This window comes from Canis lupus, chromosome 38 (genome assembly GCF_011100685.1).
Source record: "Canis lupus familiaris isolate Mischka breed German Shepherd chromosome 38, alternate assembly UU_Cfam_GSD_1.0, whole genome shotgun sequence".
NCBI classification, from domain to species: Eukaryota; Metazoa; Chordata; class Mammalia; order Carnivora; family Canidae; genus Canis; species Canis lupus.
Genome location: NC_049259.1, coordinates 22,048,539 through 22,072,046, shown reverse-complemented (window position 1 = coordinate 22,072,046; position 23,508 = coordinate 22,048,539). Strand labels below are relative to the sequence as shown.

The window sequence follows — 23,508 nt, the reverse complement described above, 5'->3', positions numbered from 1 at the left end:
GTCGGCCGGGGCGCGCGCCTCGGAGCCCGGCCCCCGCGGCCGTCGCCCGCGCAGCCCCGAGGGCCCCTCGCCTCCCCTGCACGTGCGGCGCCCAGCGCGCCCCGTCCGGCCGCCGCGATGAGCGAGGTGAGGCGCGCTGCCCGGGGGGCCCCCACCCCGCTCCGGGCGAGCCCGCGGCCCGGGGCCGGGGAGCGGGGAGGGCGCGGGGACCTCGGGGGGCGCCCCGGTGCCTCGCTGGAAGCTCCCGCCGGGCGCGCTGGGAAGCCCCTGGAGCCCCGAGGCTGGGAGCCCCGCACTGTGCAGGGCGCTGCGGGGCGCGGGGGCGCTGCGGTGTCAGTGAGGGGCGTCTCCCCGGGATGCCCCCTGCGTCTGTCCTAGCGGCCGAGGTCGCTCGGGCTCCCCTTCACTCCCCGAACTTCAGGGGGAGCTAGCTCCTGCCCGCCGCCCGTGTGCTCCCTCTCCGAGGGCTGTGTTGCACCCGCCCTCCTTAGGTGGCATCCAGCCCTACCCCCCCCCACTCTTCCCCTTTTAGGGAGGGTGCATCCCACCCTCCACCATGCGGGGGACCGTGTCTGATTTTCAGAAGCCCGTGTCGTGGGGGCACTTCCACTCCCGGAGAGAGGTCCCCTTCTCTCCTGCCTCTCTCTGCAGTGCTCGTCACATCCCAGGTCTTTCTGTCAGGCTTCCCGGTGTCGCTCTGAGCCAGAGCCAGTCCATTAAGTGGGATGTGCTCTTTTCCCAGAACACCATCCAAAGAGGTAGGGGTCAAAGCAGAGACTGGGAAAGACCGCTTCCATTGTTTGCATGGGTTCGTGGGATCCAGAAACCGGGACCTTCCTTCCCAGGTGAAGCCAGTATGGACGGTGGCATCACAGGCTTGCTCCATGCAATTCCTTTCCTGGTGCGCAGGATCTTGTGATAAATCCAACTTCCCAGCTATGCCAGGTCCCAGCCCTACTACTTACTAGCGGCGTGGCCTTAGGCAGATTACTAGACCTTTCTCTGCTTCAGTGTTTAATCTATAAAATTGGGGTAATACGGATTGTTCCAATTAAATGAGATAATATATGCAAAGTACTTAGGACAGTGGTGCAGAGGAGGTACTCAATTTGCATTAGCTATTGTTATTATGTCCCAGTTTCTTCTTTTCTGTTTTGGAATATTACAGAAAACGAGCACATGAATTCTGAAGAATACCAGGCTAGTGGGGGGACAGGACCCTGGAACCCAGGTCTCAGTTTAGATCTTTATCTTTAGTAGGAGCTCTATTGGCTCAAACCAAAACTTGTCGTCCAGGGAGCCAATTAGCGCCGACTGCTATGTTGTCTTGGTTGCCATGTCCACTGAGTTTATCCTGGAAAATCCAGCTAGTCTGGGGGGTGCAGATGAACTAAAGTGGTTTCTAGTCCCTCAGCTAGTTGTGGCTCTGACCATGGCAACGTTTCAGAAAGAAAAGGGAAAACATTGTTTTTTGGTCAATATTCTTTCGTCTTGCTTCTAACGTGAGCAGCCCTAATAGGAGAAGAGAGGCTTTCACTGAGGGCTGAAGTTCAAGGCCCGGTCTCGTGTTTCTAAATCTGAAAGTTGCAATTCAAGCCATCCCCTGGGAGTTCATGTGAGCTGAAGGCTGTGCCATCATGAAGATGGGTGGTTGGCCAGTGCTTTTCGGGGGAAGTGCACAGACACGCTCCAGGGGCTGGCATTTACGGTGGTCTTTGGTGGAGTGACAAAGCGGTTTCTGTGATAAGGAAAACAGTTTGATGTTTGAGGGGAAAATCAAGTCTTGACTTCATTGCTGAGCTTGGCTAGCCTCACTCAGGAGCTCAGTAGAATGGTGACAATAGGCTCCTCGGATGGGGACTAGTTGTCAGTGTGTGAGGGCTGCCCAGCCTCCCAGGCTGTCAGAGTCAACTGGTTCTAACTGGCAATTTAGCAGTCAAAGCTGCCCTCTAATATGGAGCCGAGCCTGGCTTCAGGGAGGAGTATTTATAAAATCCAGAAGCAGCCACCTGGGTGTACACAGAGACTAGCTCTTTCTGAAGCAGATCCCCAGAGGGTTTCTGCTTCCCTGGAGGCCAAGACCTAGCCTGTTTTCTTCCTCTTGAAAGAGCTGCGATAAAAAACGGAAATATTGTCCGGGGCTCTGGAGCTCTGGGGAGACTTCAAACTGCCTCATTCCTCTCGGTGCATCCCCAAGGGTCTCCTTGCTCAGGCGGAAGTGCCTAGCCCAGGAAAGCCCTGTGCACCCTGAATCTTACATAAGTTTCACCTCCCCCACCTGCTTATTTTCTGGTTTCAGAGGAACCGCATGAAATGAGAGGTTTGGGGATCTCGGTAAGAGATTCCCCAATCAACCAAAGAACAAAAGCTGGAGAGCGGTCTTCAGACCTAGGGCAACCGAAGAGTAGGGGTTCTGGTGAGGCTGCTGGGGGGATCTCCAGCTCCACTTTGCCTTCGTGGCTATTTGCTGTCACTCAGTACTGCAGCAGAGCGTTCGTGCCCCTGAAGATGTGCATGTGGATTCATGCGCAGAGGAGCTGCAGGGACTCATCATCCCCAGCTTGTCGTATTCACAGCTGCAGGCAGGACTTGATTGCTGTGAATCACAGCTTGTCTCTTAGAGTTTTGTTAACTTTTTGCTAGTTTCAGTGAAGGATGGGAATGGGAGATGCATTCACTCCCAGAGGGCTCCTGTCTGTAATCCCTTGTCACACGGTGTAGCTGGCTACTTAACAGCACACTTGCAAGTTCTCCTGTGATCTTGTTGCATTTCCCCACTTTGAGCAGCCCCAGCAGACTCCTGGGTCTGGCAGTCATTCTGTTGAAATGGAGGTCATGGAGGCACCTGGGTGCCTCAGTGGGTGAATGTCTTCCTTTGGCTCAAGACCATGATCCTGGGGTCCTGGGATCGAGTCCCACATCGGGCTCCCTGCAGGGAGCCTGCTTCTCCCTCTGTCCCTGCCTTCTCTCTGTCTCTCATGAATAAATAAATAAAATCTAAAAAAAAAAAAAAAAAGAAATGGGGGTCATGAATGACTGGGGGTTGTCCTCGTGGTGTCCGTCTTGTGTTTTGGCTGGCAAAGGCTGGAGCAAGGAACAGATCAGTGAGAAATGTCACCAGGAGAGAGCTTAGAACCGATACCCCCTCCTTCGTCATTCTGCTTGCTGTCCTCTTAGGTACTAGGAATGGGATATCACATTTGGTGGATCACATTCTCTTTCCCAGGCGTATCTGTCAGAATCTGTAACCTTCCCCACAGTGGAAGCTTGGTCAGGGTGATATAATCCCGTGGTCTTCTGTGAGCCAGTTTTTAGGAAACCTGGTAGCGACTTGGAGGAAATCCAAGTTTCTCTCTCTCTTTGATATATTATTATTATTATGGTTCTCCTGGACACATAAAATAGGATGCCTTCCACCTCTGGAAATAGTCTGTCTTCCAAAGTAAGGGAACCAGAACCTGGTTCTAGAACTTGCTTGTCCTTTTCTTAGTCACCCATCCAGGTTGTTGCCTCCAGCTGCTCGAGCAGGAGCCTCTCACTGGTAAACGTGGATGACTTGTCTCCTAACTGGGAATATGGACGACTCTTTTTCCTAAGCTGCAGCTGTGATCTCTTACCTCTTAGAATGTCAAGTCTCTATAGGGGCAGGCTCCAGTAATGTGGCTGGAGTCCAAATATGCAAACATGATGCATTTTTCACATCTGTCTGTGGAGGATCTTGACTGATGAGCGTGATAGAGACAGGGTTGAAAGAGCCGGTCAGTAATTGTCTTCTCAAGGTACTAGTTCTATGAATGCCTTTCTCTGTGTTCTGTTCTTCTGTAGTTCCAAATTGTCTTTCATGAGTCTTTTTTTTTTTTCTTTCATGAGGCTATTTTATCATGGAAAAAAAATGAACTCAGTTTGCAAAAATCCTTCAAGATAGAAATACAGGTATGTCTTTCACCAAGAGAATCTCAAATAATACATCCAAACGTTTTAGTGATATGATTTTAGATTTGGTAAGAAACCCTAAAGCTCGTGTGATCCCATCTCCTCGTCTTACAGATAAGGAAACTAAGGCCCAAACCTTATGAAAGTTCACACAATGCTAGAACCAAGACTAGGGGCACAGACTTCACATAGCGAAAGGATTCCGCAGAGTCCTTTAATGGGAGTGTAGAATGCTTTAATTCACAGGCAACTGTTAAGGGACAGATCACAGATACTTTCTACAGGAAATGGAAGCAGTGTCATTTAGTAAATGCTGAAGGGGGGAACGTGGAGAGAGAGAAGAGATCAACATGACGGGTGCCTGGGTGGCTCAGTGGTTGAGCATCTGGCTTTGGCCCAGGTCGTGATCCTGGGGTCCTGGGATCGAGTCCCACATTGGGCTCCCCACAGGGAGCCTGCTTCTCCCTCTGCCTCTCTCTCTGTGTCTCTCTTGAATAAATAAATAAAATCTTAAAAAAAAAAAAGGAGAGATCAACATGAGAGAATTTTTAACAACAGCAGACATTTTGGTACAATATTAAGCAGGGCCAGTATTCCCCTTCCTGACGCAAGATGCCTACTGACCTTGAAAGTGGATGCAGTGAATGTGCTGGGGGGGCGGTGTATGGGAAGCCTGGAGGCCCCTTTTTTGGTCCTTAGTTGTTTTTTTTTTTTAAGATTTTTATTTATTTATTCATGAGAGACAGAGAGAGAGAGAGAGAGAGAGAGGCAGAGAGAGGCAGAGACACAGGCAGAGGGAGAAGCAGGCTCCATGCAGGGAGCCTGAGGTGGTACTCGATCCTGGGTCTCCAGGATTACGCCCTGGGCTGCAGGCAGCGCTAAACTGCTGCACCACCGGGGCTGCCCAAGTCCTTCGTTTCTGATGTCCATCATCGATCCTATTAACTGCAGAGCATCAGGGATTGGAAGGAGTGGTTTCCTTTCTGAAAAGAAAGAAATGAGAGCAATTCTCTTAACTCTAAAGTATTTGACTGGGAGGACCCAGGGCAGGAAAAGTGAAATCGGTGTCCCTGCTAACCAAACAAGCGCCGAACATTTAGCCCTTCATTTGGCCACTTGGCTTCCAAGAGTCCACAAGGGCTTTGGGAGGAAAACTCTAAGAAGGGGGAGACATGAGGATGTATTAGACCTGCCCAGTAAGTGATGGGAGCCTACTGGGACCCCAGGATCCTATGTGCACGGTTTTCTAAATCCGTACTCCAGACCGGCTGCTCAAAATGCCTTGACTTGGCCCAGAATGATTTTACCTGCAAGAGTAAGCCAAGTGAGAAGCAGATCCCAAACCGCTTTTTCTAAGAGATCTGCATCCCTGCAGGTGCCTGTAAACAAGTGCCTCAAAACCTGGACCTTGTCCCGCTCTCCTCCCGGAGGTCTGATGATTGCTTCATTCCAGGCTGACTCCTGAAGGCATGCCCACCTAGGAGTCCCAGCTCCCCCTCCACCCCCACCCCCCCAGGAAAAAGAGGTGCCATTTACCCCTCCATCGTCCTTGGTGCTGCCTTCCTCCCACACAAAGTCCTCCAGCTGAGTGTTTGCTTTGTAGGCTGTGGGGGGATTAATACGTTTATTTTGGGACATTAACGCCATGGGTGGGATGCACATTGAAGATTATAGTAATAAATGATGCTTTGGCACTACTCGCTCTCCCCCACCCCCTGCCCTCAGTATGGGGTAGAAGGCGCAGCTCCAAGCTGTGTGCAGAGCACCACAAATAACCACTCATTAAACTGTGGCGGCCCATGCTGGGGGGGCTGGGGGGACACCCGGGCTGTTGACTCACCACATACCATGGGCTGGCATGGCCGAGTCGGACGCCGGTGGGGGGTTACTGCTATTCCAGGCAACTGGGCTGGGGTGGCTGGGGAGACGGGGGCTCGGGGGCTCGGACTGCTTTAGGTTCTATTCCTGTCTTGGGAGGCATCTGAGTTATAAGGTATTTGGGTTCTAGTCCTTATTTTAGGAGAAGAATGTGTGTATATAGAGCCGAAGGAAGAATTCCTAGTTCTCCTTCTGTTATTATCTGGAGGGTGACCTTGAACGAGTCTTTCCGAGGCTGTTCGAGGACTGCAGCTGGTTGCCGCGCTGGAGGAATTGAACCGGCTCCAGCAGAGCTGCAAACGGCCGGCTGGGGTCCCTCTGGGGCAACGGGGCGCCCCTGGGGCCCCTCCCAACCCTTCAGCAGCCACCTTCATTTAGCATCGGGGAAGAAGGGTCCCCGGGGACCCTCCTTGTCACCACTTGGAAGCGATGCACTCACACCTGTCCCCCTCACTTTCTGCGCCTCTTAAGTGAGCGGGGAGCTTATACAAGCAAGGAAGGGGTTTTGGGGGGGTCCTATTTAGGACTTTGAGGATTCAGGCCCTTTCTAGGTTTCCTGGTCTGGACTGCAGGGCGGGATTCTGAGGACCTGTGCATATTCACGGGAACCAAGTGAGTCCAGCAGTACTAGAATGTGTATGTGATGTGTTTTCATTTGCAAAGCATCCAAGCTGGATCATGCAAATCGAGGTATGATGAGGTGCTCCTTTGTTCCTTCCGTTGCTGCTATTAACAATCTGTGATACCTCTTTTAAGAGCCCGGTGGGAAGAGGAGAAGAGGAGTTTAGAGAAATCTGGGTAGTTTACCTTCCCCAAGGTTAGTTCTAAGTTGCTGCTGGGAGCAGAGCCGGTGACACTCTCTTGCCTATTCTGGTGACACTGGTTGCTGTGGCAACACCATTAAAGATGAAAAAGACAAAGAAAGGAGAAACACAGCCCAAGAAGGAGGCAGGGGGAGTCAGGCCTAACGTGAGAAGGTACCTATTCCCCCGTGGTGGTGGCAGGGAAACAGCACTTAAGTTACCCTGGCTTGACTGTTCTCAGGTGCTTTGCCAAGACAATACCTACAAACCCTCCTCCTGAGGCAATGGATGGATTTGTACAAACATCTATTTTTTTTAAGATTTTATTTATTTCTTTATTTGAGAGAAAGAACACACAAGCAGGGGGAGCAGCAGAGGGAGAGGGAGAAGCTGAGCAGGGAACCCCACTCGGGGCTCAATCCCAGGACCCCGGGATCATGACCTGAGCCAAAGGTGGATGCCCAACTGATAGAGCGACCCAGGTGCCCCCTGCACAACCATCTTTATGCTTAAAAAAAAAAAAAAAGTGTGTCATGTCTTGGGTTCTTTGAAATGAAGTGTGAACCTTTATGGAGGTGCTGTTCAGGACACCCCTCCTGCACACCTGGGAGTGGCTCCGGGAGGCTTCAGGGCTCCAGACCCAGGCAGCTGCTGGACAAAATGTGGTTTCCATCCAACAGACTGTTGTTGGGCCCTTTACCAGAGCCATTGTCAGCATTTCTGGGAACAAACATAAGGATGATGGAGACTTTGATTTCTAGCTTTGGTTTACAGTAAAAAGAGATCAGTTATGAAGCGCCTACAGTCTACAAGGGTCCTTAGAGCAATCCCCGCATCATCTTCCTCCTTCAGTTCTCCTTAATGAAGATGAACTCGGTGACTACTTTGATTCCAGGACTTTAACCATACGAATCTCCAGTGACTGGACCTAGTCTTTTTTTTTTTTTTTTTTTGATTTATTTTTTTTTTAAAGATTTTATTTATTTATTCATGAGAGACACACACACACAGAGAGAGAGGCAGAGACACAAGCAGAGGGAGAAGCAGGCTCCCTGCAAGGAGCCCAATGTGGGACTCGATCCCTGGTCTCCAGGATCACTCTCTGGGCTACAGACGGCCCCAAACCACTACGCCACCAGGGCTGCCCTTTTTATTGATTTTAGATAAGAGTTGAAGAAGGAGAAGGAAAAAGAGTCTCAGGCTGACCCGGTGCTGAGCATGGAGCCCAACGTAGGGCCAATCTTATGACGCTGAGATCATGACCTGAGCTGAAACCAAGAATTGGACACTAAACTGACTGTACCACCACCTGGGTGCTCCTTGACCTATTCTTCTATATAACCCAGCGTTATATTGCTTCAAAATAATAACTATTTGATACATGCTAGGCATTTTACATACATTTCCTCCAGTTCTTTTCACTCTCCAAAATAGGTATTATATCTTTTCTGAAGATGAGAGACCTGAGCACAGCCAGGCTGTGATTTACCCAATGCCACACAGCTAGGAATGGCAGGGCCGGGATTTGAAGATAGTGCAGATCCAGGATATGAAACTAGATCTGTCTAGCTCTACCTAATATGCCATAATGCTCCTTCCAGGAATTTGAGGCTTAATAAAATTTGAATTCACATGAATATTGAGTACCCACTCTGCGCAAGACATAGGTTGCTATTACCATGATACACAAATAAATGGTTAACTATGGACTTTGCTTTCAAGGGAATGGCAATCTGGTGAGTGGGAAGGGCGGGGAAGAGAAGGCAAATACACAGTAGTGCTTTTTTTTTTTTTTAAGATTTTACTTTTTTATTTGGGACAGAGAAAGAGAGAGCACAAGTGCGGAGAAGGGTTAGAGGGAGAGGGAGAAACAGGCTCCCCGCTGAGCAGGGAGCCTGATGCAGGGCTCGAACCCAGGGATCCCAGGGATCCTGGGATCATGACCTGAGCCAGAGGCAGATGCTTCACCAACTGAGCCACCCGGTGCCCCTATACAGTAGCTCTTATACAGATAATAGGAAATACACTTCTAGAGAATTTCTCCTTCATCCTCAGCTCCTTTTTAGGCACATATGGAACTTGAGGAAAAGCAGTGACCTGGCTTCTAATATTTTTCACAATCTCTGAACCAGTTACGTCGAGGCCCTCAGCAATCTGAATACAACTTTGATTTCAGAAACCTAGATGAGGTGGCAAGTAGAACAGACTGGGAACTCCTTTCATTCGTTCCACAAGTATTGAGTGTGTATCATGTGGGAAAGCCTTGTGTTAGACCCCGGGGTACAGTAGCGAATAAGATAGATACAGCCCCTCCCCACATACAAACTTGCACAGAAATGGAAGAGAATACATTCGGGGGGCACCTGAATGAGAAATCTCAGTGCTATTAAAACATAATGAAGGCCCTAGCCGAGTCTGGGGAGCTGAGAAGAGCTTCCTGGGAGAAGGAGCCCTTGAGGGGAGCTCTGAAAATAAGCAGGAATTAACTAAATAAAAGGGAAACAGGGATAAGAGAAGCAGCTGCCAAGGTCCTGAGGTGGGAAGGGACCAGGTATGTTCCAGACATGAGGTTTCTGAAGTAACCAGAGGCTGCATAACATAGAGCCCTTTCAACCACTTCAAGGGTTTTATTTGTCGTAAGGGCATCGGTACCCCCTCGGGCTGTTGCAGTGGTCCACATAGGAAACAACTGTGTTAGGTCCTAGCAGTGGGGAGAAGTGAATGGAGTCGGAGATATGTGGGAGACAAAGTTAACAGGAGTTAATACTGAACTGGATATGCAATGTGAAGGGAGGGCGATATCAAGACTGACTGCCAAGTGTCTGGCTTGTACAAGTGGGTGAGATAGAGAATATTTGCAGAAGAAGAAGAAGGTTGGGTAAGTAAGATTATGATTCCAATTTGAGACACAAGGGGTGGGGGTGAAGGCAGAGACAGGCAGAGGGAGAAGGAGACTCCACGCAGGGAGCCCGATGTGGGACTCAATCCTGGGTCTCCAGGATCACGCCCTGGGCTGAAGTTGGCACTAAACCGCTGAGCCACCCGGGCTGCCCTTTTATTTATTTTTTTTTAAGGATTTGATTGATTGATTTATTGATTGATTGGAGAGCAAGAAAGAGCATGCAAATGGGTGGGGGGTGCATGGGAAAGGGACAAGGAGACTCAACCTGGGGCTTCATCCCACAACCCTGAGATCATGACCAGAGCCGAAATCAAAAGCCAGTCGCTTAACCAACTGAGCCACTCAGGTGCCCCTAGAGTTTAAGGTTTCTGTAAAACAGGCAGTAGAGGTGTTTTAAAAAGTATTTGAGGGGATCCCTGGGTGGCTCAGTGGTTTAGCACCTGCCTTCGGCCCAGGGCGTGATCCTGGAGACCTGGGATCGAGTCCACATGTCGGGCTCCCTGCATGGAGCCTGCTTCTCCCTCTGCCTGTGTCTTTGCCTCTCTCTCTGTGTCTCTCATGAATAAATAAATAAAATCTTAAAAACAAAAACAAAGAGCAGTTCTTAAAAAAAAAAAAAAAAAAAAAAGCAGTTCTTGTTAAAAGTAGAGCTACCCTGTGATCCAGCAATTGTACTATGAGGTATTTACCTCCCCCCAGAGGATACAAAATTACAGATTCAAAGGGGTACAGGCACACTGATGTCTATAGCAGCATCACCTACAATAGCCGAACTATGGAAAGAGTCCAAAAGTCCATCAACCGATAAATAAAGAAGGTGTGAGATTTATTTATTTATTTAAGATTTTATTTATTCATGAGAGACACAGAGAGAGAGAGAGGCAGAGACATAGGCAGAGGTAGAAGCAGGCTCCATTCAGGGAACCTCATGCGGGACTTGATCCCAGGACCCCAGGATCACGCCCTGAGCCGAAGGCATGCACCAAAAAACTGACCCACCGAGGCGTCCCAAGATATATATTATGATGGAATATTACTCAGCCATCAGAAATAATGAAATCTTGAAAATTTTCAATATTACTCAGCCAACAGAAAGAGTGAAATCTTGAAAATTTGCAACGACATGGATAGCACTAGAGTGTGTCATGCTGAGTGAAATAAGTCATTCTGAGAAAGACAAATACTATTGATTTCATTCCTATGTGGAATATAAGAAACAAAACAGATGAATATGTGGGAAGGAGGAAAAAAGGAAGCAAACCTAAGAGACTCTTAATGATAAAAAACAGAGTTGATGGGGGAAGGTGGGTGGGTGATGGGCTAGATGGGTGATGGATATTAAGGAGGGCACTTGTGAGGAGCACTGGGTGTTGTATGTAAGTGATGAATTGCTAATTCTACTCCTGAAACCAATATTACACTATATGCTAACTAACTAGAATTTAAATACAAATTTGAAAAACAAAACAAAAAAACAAAGAGTTCTTAATTTTGAGAAAGTCTAATTTATATATATTTTTTCTTTTACGGATTCTACCTTTGGTATATCTAAGAAATCTTTGCCTACCCCAGGGTTGCAAAGATTTTTATTTTTCTATGTTTTCTTCTAGAAGTGTTATAGTTTTAAGTTTTGTGTGCATTTGGAGTTAATTTTTGTATGAAGTACAAGGTTTTATTTTTTTTATTTTATTTTTTATTTTTATTTTTATTTTTTTTAGATCGAGGTTTTTTTGGCGGTTTTTGTTTTGTTTTTTGAGCAGTATTTTTGCATATGGCTATTCATATTTGTTAAAAAGATCCCCCTAAAAAAAGATCCCCCTAACCTTTAGATATTGGGGTTCCTCAAGGCATGGTCCTAGACTTGCTTCTTTTCCCTCTTTTCCTTCTAATTAAAGAAGGAATTCAGATTAAAGAAGCCACCCCCTACCCCCGCTTCTTTAAAGAGAGGGAGAAGTTCTCTATATAAGAGAGTGAGAACAGTTATAAGGACTCCGGAGAAGGCGAGAGGGGAATGGGATCTAAAGCTCTGGGGGAAAAAAATAAAAATAAAAATAAAATAAATAAAGCCTGGGGGGATGAGAATTCACCGGAATGCTGATGAATGCCCTGGGAGGAGGTACCCTACAGGGAAAGGAGGCAGTTGCCAGATCAGATCCCTCTCTGCAGCCTCAAAGCCTGAAGACAGGAGAGCCTTAAGGTACCAGGCCTGGCCTTTCCTTTTCTGCCTTCCCCGTGGGAAGGCAAAGTCCACAACTTTGAGCTGCAGAGGAAATGAGGATCCTCACGGGGAACCAACAGCTCCCGGTGAGATGATGGGAATGGAACTTTGGAGAACGTCAGGCCCCAAGGTGGGGAGAAAAGGAATACAGGAAGGTAGGCAAGGCAACAAAGTGGGGCCCTCTGGGGGAAGGCGAGAGTTGATGGGCCTCACAGTTGCTAATTAGTGTTTGGTGTGGGGCGCCTGGGGGGCTCAGCGGTTGAGCAGCGGCTGCCTTTGGCTTGGGTCTTGATTCCCCGGTCCCAAGATAGAGTCCCGCATTGGGCTCTCCGCATGGAGCTTGCTTGTCTCTGCCTCTCTGTCTCTGTCTCTCAGGAATAAATGAATAAAACCTTAAAAAAAAAATAAGAGAGAGAAGTGATTGAGTCATTGAGTACTGTGTGCGGGGTGAGGCTGCAGTGAACCAAGCTCCCCAGCTCACTAGAAATGTGAATTAACAGACTTGAACTTAAGTGAGGAAGTTATTTGAAATGGAAACCAATGGGATGGCCCTAAAAAGATCCCCCTAACTTTTAGATATTGGGGTTCCTCAAGGCATGGTCCTAGAGGAATCTGAAGGTCTAGCTAGCATCTGGCCCTGGGAGTGAAGAACGTAGCCTCGGGTTATATCTGTGCCCCAGGGGTCAGGAGGCCCACTGAAGATGAAAGCCAAAATCAGGGCGGTCAGCTCAACTGGAAGAGTAGGATTGAGTCAGTAGGCATGGCCTGGGGTCAGATTCTTTATTTTATTTTATTTATTTTATTTTATTTTATTTTATTATTTTATTTTATTTTAATTTTTTAAAAATTTATTCATGAGAGACCCAGAGGCAGAGACACAGGCAGAGGAGAAGCAGGCTCCCTGCGGGGAGCCCGATGTGGGACTCGATCCCAGGATTTGAGCCCAAGACAGACACTCAACCACTGAGCCACCAGGTGCCCCGGAGTCAGACTGTCTTGACTCAAACTCTGGCTTTGCTACTTCTTAGCTGTATGACCGCAGGCAAGTTCATGAACCTCTCTTAGCTCAGCGTCCTTACCCGTGAAATGAAAACACTATCAACGGCCGTCTCGTAGGCCTGTTATAATGACGCAGCCTGCCGGTGTTTGTAGAGTGTAGAAAGGTGACTGGCACATAGCAGGGATTGCACGTGCGATTATTAATAAGGCCAGGTGAGGTGGCGTGCTGCAGTCCGGGATTTCTGCTGGCTCTCCTGCCAGGTCCTATGAGGAAGAGGACAGGCCTGCTGGTCCATTTCACGGTTGTTACTACAGGTCAGAAGAGCTCAGTGGTGAAAGATGTAGAAGAGCACCCGAGAGTTAGTGACCCATACCTGGCCAGGTACGAGGCAGAGAGGCAGAGAAGTGCTCCCTAGTCCCTGTTCCTGTGGGTTAGCACCGTTCCGGGGAGGCGCTCTCCCGGGGCAGCCCTCGTGCCTCGGTTTACCCACAGTGCAGTCAGTCTGACTGCTCTCGGGTGATGTACCCAGAGGACTCCGAGTCACCTAAAACTGCTGGGTTTCTGGAAAACAGGGTTGGGGCAGAGACCAGGCGCCAGCAGAGGGCTGAGCACTACCAAGAGTGTGCGAGCCAACAACCTGTGGCCTAGCTGCCTCCCCCACCTCAGCAAACCACCAAAAATGAAACCTAGCCATCCCGTGTTCCAAGTGGCTATTTTGAGACCTGGCTGCGGAGGGCGGAGGGAGGAGGGGCTGAGGGTAGAGACTCAGCATACTCCTTTTCAGTGGAAGGTACCAGGGAGATCTCAAGGGGCATCGTGAGCAATAGGGGTTTCCTCCGCCCTATAGCACCCTTTTCTGGTCTCCCCGACACCCTCTCATAAATTGAAGCCAAATGGAGCTGGGAGCCCCTGGAGGACCTGACAGCATCTGAGCCATGGCCCCATTCCAGGGTCAGTCATCTCAGGAGAGACCCAGGAAGGGGGACAGCTGGCAGGGCGGAGGGAAAGTAGTGGCCTGAGTGGTTCTGTCCTGACACATATTCCATCTTGGAAGGTGCTCGAGATGAGCTGGTCCAAGAAGCAAAGTAGAGGAAGAGACCGCCATCAGAGGGGAGATATTTAGACTTGGGTCCAAATTTTCCGGCAAAGGGGAGGGCCTGGGGTGAGAGAAAAGAATCGGTGGATTAAGGGAACAGGCTTAGCCTCAGACAGAGGGATAACAGTTAAAGCAAGGATCAGAGTCAGGGATTTGCCAGCAATAGAGGAAATAGGATCTGAAGTCAGAGATCATGGGACTATAGAATTTGCCTCTTGACCCATGACCCTCTTGTCTGGCCGTGGTTAGCCCATTACCCATCCATGCCCTGCTTTTGCTGTGTGGACAAACCTCTTGCGATGACAGTGTACCAGAGCGGGACGTGTCATGCAGGTGACTGCTGGGCTGTGGTATTGATCGTGTGCAAGATAAATAAATAATGACTCTGACCACAGCAAGATCACAGGGGAAGAAAGCAATGACTGGCCGGCTCCCGGGAATTGCAGGAACAACCTTTCTTGTCATGGACCCTTTCTTTTGGTCAAATGGAGACTCGCAGGAATTCTGAAGAGTTTCAGGAACATTTTTGTAAATGTTCTTCCAGATTTTTAAATAAACATTTAGATAGATAGGTAAGCAGTGTATATCTTTTACAAAATTGGACCCTCTCAATTTGCAACCTACTTTAAAAATACTTGTTAATAATTTTTGTTTTACTTTAAATTATTATTTTCTTTCTTGCCCCTAACTTAAAAAATATTGATTTATTTATTCATGAGAAACACACACAGAGAGAGAGGCAGAGACACAGGCAGAGGGAGAAGCAGGCTTCCTGTGGGGAACCCGATGCAGGACTCGATCCCAGGACCCCAGGATCATGCCCTGAGCCAAAGGCAAACACTTAACTGAATGAACCACCCAGACGCCCCAGCACAGTGATTCTTTAAAAAGATGTCAAACCATTTCTCCAAAGACGACATCCAGATGGCCAACAGACACATGAAAAAATGCTCCACATTACTCAGCATCAGGGAAGTACAAATCAAAACCACATTAAGGTACCGCCTCACCCTGGTCAGAATGGCTAAAATTAACAAGTCAGGAAATGGTGATGTTGGTGAGGATGCAGAGAAAGGGGAACCCTCTCACGCTGCTGGTGGGGATGCAAGCTGGTGCAGCCGCTCTGGAAACCAATGTGGAGGTTCCTCAAAAAGTTGAAAATAGAGCTGCCCTACGACCCAGCAATTGCACTACTAGGGATTTACCCCAAAGGTACAAATGTAGTGACCCGAAGGGGCACCTGCACGTACCCCAGTGCTCATAGCAACAATGTCCACAGTAGCTAAGCTATGGAAAGAGTCCAGATCTCCATTGACAGATGAATGGATAAAAAAGATGTGGTGTATATATACAATAGACTACTACTCAGCCATCAAAAAAAAAATCTTACTGTTTGCAACCACATGGATGAAACTAGAGGGTATTATGCTGAGCAAAATAAGTCAGAGAAAAACAATTGTCATATGATCTCACTTGTGGAATTTAAGAAACAAAACAGAGGATCATAGGGGAAGGGAGGAGAAATAAAATAAGATGAAATGAGATAGAGGGAGACAAACCATAAGAGACTTTTTTTTTTAAGATTTTATTTATTTATTCATGACCGTTAGAGAGAGAGAGATTGAGAGAGGCAGAGACACAGGCAGAGGGAGAAGCAGGCTCCATGCAGGGAGCCTGATGTGGGATCGATCCCAGGACCCCAGGATCATACCCCGGGCTGAAGACGGCACCAAACCACTGGGCCATCGGGGTTGCCCCCATAAGAGACTCTTAATCATAGGAAACAAGCTGAGAGTCGCTGGAGGGGAGGTGGCAGGGGGAGGGGGTCACTGGGTGATGGGCATGGAGGAGGGCACGCGATGGGATGAGCACTGAGTGTTATACAAGACTGATGATGAATCGCTGACCTCTACCTCTGAAACTAGTAATACCCTATATGTCAATTACTTGAATTTAAATTTAAAGAAATAAAATAAGATAAAAACCATGTTTTCCTCTGCCCCAAACTTTGTAATGCCTTTATGTCAACTCAGAGGAAAGCCCAAAGCCTTTGCTCTGGTCCAGACATATTCCTATTCTGGTCACCCAGCCAGCTTCATTTCTCCTACTCTCTCCCTGACTCACTCAGCTCCAGCCATGCTGGTTGTCTGAGCCTTCCTTGAACATCACCAGGCACAAAACCTGCCTCAGGAACTTTCCACCTCATGTTTCATCTGCCTAGAAAGCTCCTCTCCCACACACTCACATGGCTTGCTTTTATATGTCACTCAAACCTCTGCTCAAATGTCACTCATCAGAGAGGCCTTCCTAGACTACGCTGTTTTATTTTCCTTCTTGGAACATGTCACTAACTGGCATAATTATTTAATGAGTTCAGGAACTTTATTTTGCTCACTGCTGTATCCCAGTGTCTAGAATAACACTTGACATGTGTGAAGCACGGATGTATTGGTTGAATAAATGAATCTTGTGTTTCCTCTATACTCTATTAGTGCACAGAACCAAACCCAAGTAAGTGGTTGATCAGTGTTTATCAAAATACGGCATAAATGGCACCACCTACGTAACATAAACTGGATTCCCTCCGCTTCTTAAAGCAGGGCCCTTGTATCTGGCAGTCATTCAACAAAGGTTTGCATCAGTAAAAGGACGGATAATGCTGTATACTCCACGGGTCTATTCTAAGGATGAGATGATAAAACCCTCATGAGAGCACTCAATTCCTGTGTTTTGGCAAAGAGTAAGGAGTCAGATGGTGAAATGAGTAAACAGACTCCAAGGGTACCTAGGAGCCCACGGGTGGGACTCTGTCTCAAGATGAATTGTACCTTGAGATGGGAACGTCCAGATGTGAAGCAGCTCTATTGATACCGTTCTGAGGAAGGGAAATTACTATTATTTTAAATTTAACTTTCCATCTGGACGGAGAGGCTAGAAAAAAGCACACATATCAGTTGACTAATCTAATTTCAAATTCACCGCGTTGGCCTTATGAGGGCCCCAGGGCCTCCCAGCAATGCTATTACCATTCCTTAGTGCATTTGCTTTCCTACTTTTCTTCGATGAGTATTTTGTACCTTCTTTCCCCCTTCCTTCCTCCAATACCTCTCCCCCCCTCCTCTTGGATGATGACCTTGTTACCTATTTTACTTCAAAGACAGAAGCAATGAGAAGGGACCTTGTGAATGTCCCCATGGGCCAGCCTCTGGACCCATCAGCACTGCCTTCCCTCCAGTTACAGTGGGTGACCTGTTCGTAGCTCTTGATCAGGGCCCCCCTCTACTTAGGCACTAGATCTCATCCCCTTTCTCCTTCTCCAGCAATGATCCTCTTTCTATCCTACAGTTTGTCTTTACTGAATCATTTTTTTTCTTTCTTTCTTTTTTAAGATTTTATTTATTTGTTCGAGAGGGAGAGAGAGAGAGCAGGAGTACTAGTAGGGGGAGGGCCAGAGGCAGAGGGAGAAGCAGATTCCCCACTGAGCAGGGAGCCCGATGCAGGGCTCAATCCCAGGACCCCAAGATCATGACCTGAGCCAACAGCAGATGGTTACCCGACTGAGCCACTCACGTGCCCCTCTACTGAATGATTTTCATAAAAACACAAACACTCTGTAATCTCTGCCATCTTAAATCAGATCTCGTGACCCGTATCCCCCCTCAAACCACACACCCCCATCCCCATTTTTCCTGGAACTCCTTCTGCATTTGCCGCTTCAGTCTCTCTCCATTTCCCTCAAGAACCCACTCTAACCAGACTTTTTCCTCCTTCCTCCACTGTGACTTCTCTTGTCAAGGCCACCAATGATTTCTTCATAGCAAAACCCAGTCATGGATCCCCAGTCTTTTTTAAGTTTTATTTATTTTTTAAGGTTTTGTTTATTTATTAGAGAGAGAGAGAGAGAGAGAGGCAGACACAGACAGAGGGAGAAGCAGGCCCCATGCAGGGAGCCCGAGGTGGGACTCGATCCAGGGACTCCAGGGGCAGGCCCTGAGCCGAAGGCGGCGCTAAACTGCTGAGCCACCTGGGCTGCCCAATCCCCGGTCTTCGTCTGACTTGGCCTACCTGCAGAATTAAACATAATTAATCACTCTTTCCTGCTTGAAATAGTTTCTTCAAATGTCTTCTGAATTCCTGTCATCTCTTGGCTTTTCTCCTACCTGACTTCTGTTTTCCTTACTGATTTTTCCTCATTTCTGCAGCCTCTAATCACTGGAATGCCCCAGGATATGACCCTTTTCTCTTTATCTGATGGCGATCTCACAGTCTGATGGCTTTAAATATCATCCATATGTTAATAACGGCCTAATTTCTATCTCTAAGCCAGATCTTGCTCCATAACTCCTCCTGGATATCCAGCAGCTTTTCCTCTTGAGTGATTAATAGGCCTCTCACACTTGTGCAAAAACAAGCTCCTGATCCTTTTCCTAAAACCTGCTCCCAGGATCCCTGGGTGGCGCAGCTGTTTAGCGCCTGTCTTTGGCCCAGGGCATGATCCTGGAGACCCGGGATTGAATCCCATGTCGGGCTCCTGGTGCATGGAGCCTGCTTCTCCCTCTGCCTCTCTCTCTCTCTGATGTGACTATCATAAAAAATTAAAAGAAAAAAGCTTTATATATTAAAAAAAAAAAAAAACCTGCTCATCCTGCTGTCTTCTCTATTTGGGGAAATGACAATTCTATTTATTTATTATATTTTTCCAGTTCTTCAGGCCGAACGTTTTGGAGTCATCCTTGACCCCTTCCTCCAAATGGCACTTATCCCATCAACCAGTCCCTTTGGTCATGGCTTGAAAATATACTTGGGATCGAACCACTTCTCACCACTTCCAGTGCCTCCGTGCCCACCCAAGCAACCATTATCTCCTGCCGAGTTGTCTGCAATAACCTCCTAGTTTTCTTGGTTCCTCCCTCATGCCCCCTTTGTGCAAATTGAAGGTCTCCAGTGCTTTCTCATCTCATTTGTAAAAGTCAAACTCCTTAAGTAGGCTTCCAAGGCCGTACATAATCTGCCCACCCCAATTATCTCTGATCTCCATCCTCCCCCCCACCCCTTCCTGCCTCTCTCCACTGGGCTGCATTGGTCTCTTGCTGTTCCTCAAACAGGCTCAGCTCACTTCCGCCCACGGCTGTTGGAAGCTCCTGCCTGGACTTAGTCAACCCTTCCTCCCTTATCTCTTTTAGCTTTTGGCTCAAATGCCACTTTCAGACAGGATTTTGCTGACCACTCTGTGTAAAACTGTGTTTCTCCATTCCCACCCCAGCACTCACTACCCCCTTCCCTGTCTTTTCTCTGTAACACATCACAACCTAACCTGGTATTTTGTTTCTCTCTCTGTGTACTGGAGTGTAAAGTCCGCGAGGTCAGGGGTTTTGTCTGTTTTGTCCTCTACAATGTCCCCAGCACCATTACATGCTTGTTGAATGAATTTTGATGACTTTTCTCCCTCTCTCTGATCTTAAGACCCGCTTCTTCAAAAGACTAAGGAATGTACTTGGTAGTAGGAGGACTTGAAAGTGTTGATGATGAGCCCAAGGGGATGGCGCCATAATATTTCTGTGACTATCTAATACTCTGATTTTTCTCTCCTAGCTTAACACCAAAACATCCCCAGCAACCAACCAGGCACCTGGCCCAGAGGAAAAGGGTGAGTGGGGTCCAGCCAGGCAGTATATAGAGCTGGTGAAGCCAGGGACATGAAGGCAGGTAGGGCTGTAAGTCCGGGAGCTCCTGGAGTCAGGTATAATTGGGACAGGAATGTGGGCTAGGGAAACAAGGCCTGAGAACTACTACATCCATAGGATTTCTTCCACTTTTTCCTAAGAGGTAAATCTACCAGTATATATACTCTCTGATTTTTGGAAACTGGCTCTGGAGTGCTTGGAAACAGGCAGTGTGGTAGGAAGAAGCCTATCAGACAGTCCAGCCACTGTCTGAATCAGAAATTGAGGGAAAGCTGGGGAAAGTGAGTGCATATGCTCTGGGACTCTGAATTGTAAGACTGAGGAATAAGTGGCGATAGAAGACATTTGTCGTCTTGGTCTAAGAGCAGCAAAGCTCCTAAGTAACTAGAGCTAATTCTCAGCTCGGGTGCCCTGAGTCAGGCTCCCAGGGAGGGTAATCAGGTGCTCTCAGTCGGCAAAATTGGAGACTCTCCCAGAGCTGAGCAGGAGGCCTACCTTAACCACTGTATTTGGGGCCTGGAGAAAGGGGTGGGGGCAGCAGGTTTACTCGTTAATGAATCTCTCAACTACCTGCAGGGAAAGCTGGCAGTGCCAAGAAGGCTGAGGAGGAGGAAGAGATTGACATTGATCTGACGGCGCCGGAAACTGAGAAGGCCGCCCTTGCTATTCAGGGCAAGTTCCGAAGATTCCAGAAAAGAAAAAAGGATCCTAGCTCCTGAACAAGCAGCCTTGCCCTTCACCCTCTCCCTTCTCTCCCCTTTTCTGCAGTTCTGACTCCTATGTACCTTGTCTCTTTGTCCCTCTCACCTCTCGTTGAGGCACAGTCAACCCTTATGTATTATTTTCTCTGGTCCCCCCTCAATCCATTGCAACAGTGGAGGCACAAGGAATGTAAGGAAAGATGAAGAAATCAGTTGGCAGCCACTTGCCTAAGGGAGGACCAGTTTCTCCTTGGGATAAGCCTCCTTGATCAGTCCCTATGCCCGGCCTGTGAAGTTGAAGAGCAAGAGGCTCTGGGGCCAGAGAGGGAGGGACCCCTGGCAGTGTGGGAGGGAGGGGGAAGCCTTCAGAGAAGGGTGCCCGAGGTGGGCCTCGGCCCTGTCCTGCCCGTTACAACATTCACACTTCAGGTAACATGTGTTTGCTCTTCACACCCTCTTGCACCACCACACCCGCCTTCCCTCCTCCGTGGGGGCCGGAGCTTCCATCTCCTCTAGGCAGACCCAGATCGAGCACCTTCCACGTTAGTGCATGCTGAGTAGACGAACTCCAAGGCAGGGATCCTGGGCCCGGTGGAGGCCAGAAAAAGCGTCCTTCATCATCTGGACCAGGACCATAAGGGGCAGAAGCAGAAGAGGCTCAGAGGGCCGCAGGCAGGGAGATGGGACTCAAGGGGATGTGGGGAGGGAGGAAAGGTGACGGAGGGGAGCTTTCCGGAGACACAGCTACTGCCGGTGGAAGGGACTAGACAACAGATTTCTGCTAACCTGCCTACCTCTAACCACCCAGATCTAGCCATCCCTCGAGGCCACGCCAACTGAGTGACCCCTGTAGTTTCCCCCTCACCGTGGAGTCGGAGCAGAAGTGGACTAGCCACTCTGTGTGATTTTAGCATGTTTAATACCGATTAAAAACAAAACAAAACCCTCCAGTGGGGCTGTTTAACCTCTACTTCTGTTTTTTCTTGGGAGGAATGCGCAAGTAAGCCTGAGCTGGCCTCAGGGAGGGTGGGAGACTGACTGCATAGACCACACTGCCTGAACAACTTCTAGGCTGCAGCCGCCCTGCCTCCCTCCCGCCGACCTTGCCCTCACCTTGATCTGCCGCCCACAGGCCTCTGCTGCTGTCACCGCCCCCGGTACACCTGCAGGGATGCGATGATGCTCAATGATGATGCTCATGATGCTCGCTGAAAGCACATTTGGGATACATCCCTTGGGAAACAGACCCAGGCTTCCCTGCTCCCTCCCCCCAGGTGACCTGTCCCTCCTGCTCTGTCTTCCTCCCACATTCCCTCTCCTTCCCACTGCTTCTCTAACTTAGGGGAAGGAGAAGAGGACTCTGGGTCAGTAGAGAGAAACCACGGGTCGTACTGAAGATTCTAAACAGTGAATCAAATAAAACGACGGCATTCACGGGAGCTTGCAGTGCTGAGAAGAAGTGGTCTCTACAGGGTAACCAGAGGTTGAAGACTTGGAGATCAAGGAAAAAAAGCTCATTCTCTCACACTCGCTCACTTCTTAGTATGCAGCCCTCCTTTCCTGATTCAAGAATACAGAAGCCAAGGGGCACCTGGGGGGTGGTGCAGTCGGTTGAACCACTGACTCTTGGCTTCAGCTCAGGTCACGATCTCGGGGTTCATGAGATCGAGCCCCATGTTGCGTTCCGTGTTCAGTGGGGAGTCTGCTTGAGATTCTCTTCCTCTTCTTCTGCCCCTCCCCTTGCTTGCATTGTCTCTCTCTCAGATAAATAAATAAATAAATAAATAAATAAATAAATAAATAAATAAAATCTTAAAAAAAATACAGAAGCTGAAACTACATAGCAGCTAGAAGTAGGAAGCCAGGGACAATATCCCTGGAAGGCACCCTATATCCCAAAGTTGATCCACGCCATGCAAGCCTGTGGCTACAGAATACTCCATGGACATGACTTGGGGGTGGGCCACGCCTCACGTTGGTCTGCTCCTGTGGATGCTGACGTGAGATCCCAGTGATCTGGGCCTCTGAGAGCTGGGGTGCTGAGGCAACAGCAGGGTTCGTCATCACCACCCTCCTATTGGCTCCGCTGCTTGGAGGATATCTACCCACTGGATTTTCCCCACACTGATCTGGAGCACGATGCTGAAACGTTTTCCTCCTTCCCCATTTCTTGTTCTAGAAGTGTTACACTTGCCTTCATACATCTTTTAAGAGAAAGAGCAGGGGCACCTGGGGGGCTCGGTTGGGCGCCTGCCTTTGGCTCAGGTCATGATCTCAGGGTCCTGGGATGTCCCGCATCGGGGTCCCTGCTGGGTGGGGAGCCTGCTTCTCCCGCTCCCCCACCCTCTCTCATGCTCTCTCCCTATCTCTCTCTTTCAACTAACTAAATAATACTAATTTAAAAACCGAAGAGCATTGTAGCAAAAATATAGTCTGTAGCTTTGGGAAAGATAGTCCTAACCAGGCAGAAAGGTTCAGGCATCCTGGCGGAGCGGAGGGGGGCGGGGGAGTAGTTGTTGAACCTTCCTCTGTAAAGGTTCTCAAAGCTAGTTTCTCTGGGCCAGCTGGCTCGCTCTCGCTCCTACCGTGCGGCACTCGAAGGGACCCTCTTCTCTCTGGCGTCCCTGTAGCTCCTCCTTGGGACCCTGGACTGGGGCTGGGATCCCTTGCTTAGGGCCCTAGAGCCCCATTTCCATCCCCTTCCCTCTGGTTCCTGCCACCAGAGACAATCCTGGAGTATTTGTCCGTCTTAAGGACTTTGTTTCTGGAGGAGGAGAGACGAGGCGTCTTTGGGGACTGGGGAGTGCTCTTAGGATAAATGGCTTATCAGAACAGACAGGCAGAAACAGTCAAGGGAAAAAGCAAATTCGGTTGTCCCCTCTCTTTCACTGACCCGCCTCCAGTGCTTTTTCGCCTGGGGGCGGGCGCTGGGCGTGCAGCCTTGACCAAAGGGGAAGAGGTTTGGAGATCTGGGTCAGGGGGATAGTTCGGAATATGCTCCCCAAGCCCAGACTGGAAGCTGAAGGTTTTGGGAGAAATGCCAGCAGGACGGACGAGGATCCTGCTTCCTGGGACCCCCCTACTTGCAGGGCCCATCCGGGTAGGACTCCTGACCTCTCCTTGACCACGCGGCCCTGGAGGTGGCTTTCCCATGGCTCTTGCACGCCCGCCCAGCCCTCCTGTCCTTCCCGGGAGCTGCCCTTCCTGCCACTTCTGCCTCTCTCTCTGCCCTTCTCGCCCTTGCTGGGTTTCCTTTATTTCGGGGCTGTTTGCGGGGAGGAGGGGGGCTGTTC

General features: G+C 49.0%; 1 protein-coding gene across 1 annotated transcript; it reads left to right on the top strand.

Moving 5' to 3' along the window:
• PCP4L1 (Purkinje cell protein 4 like 1) lies at positions 1-21,179 on the top strand. The gene is made up of 3 exons (XM_038585927.1): positions 1-126; positions 19,423-19,477; positions 20,091-21,179. The coding sequence occupies exons 1-3, from the start codon at positions 118-120 to the stop codon at positions 20,231-20,233; spliced, it is 207 nt and encodes a 68-aa protein (XP_038441855.1). The 5' UTR covers positions 1-117; the 3' UTR covers positions 20,234-21,179.
• Positions 21,180-23,508: the final 2,329 nt, after the last annotated feature.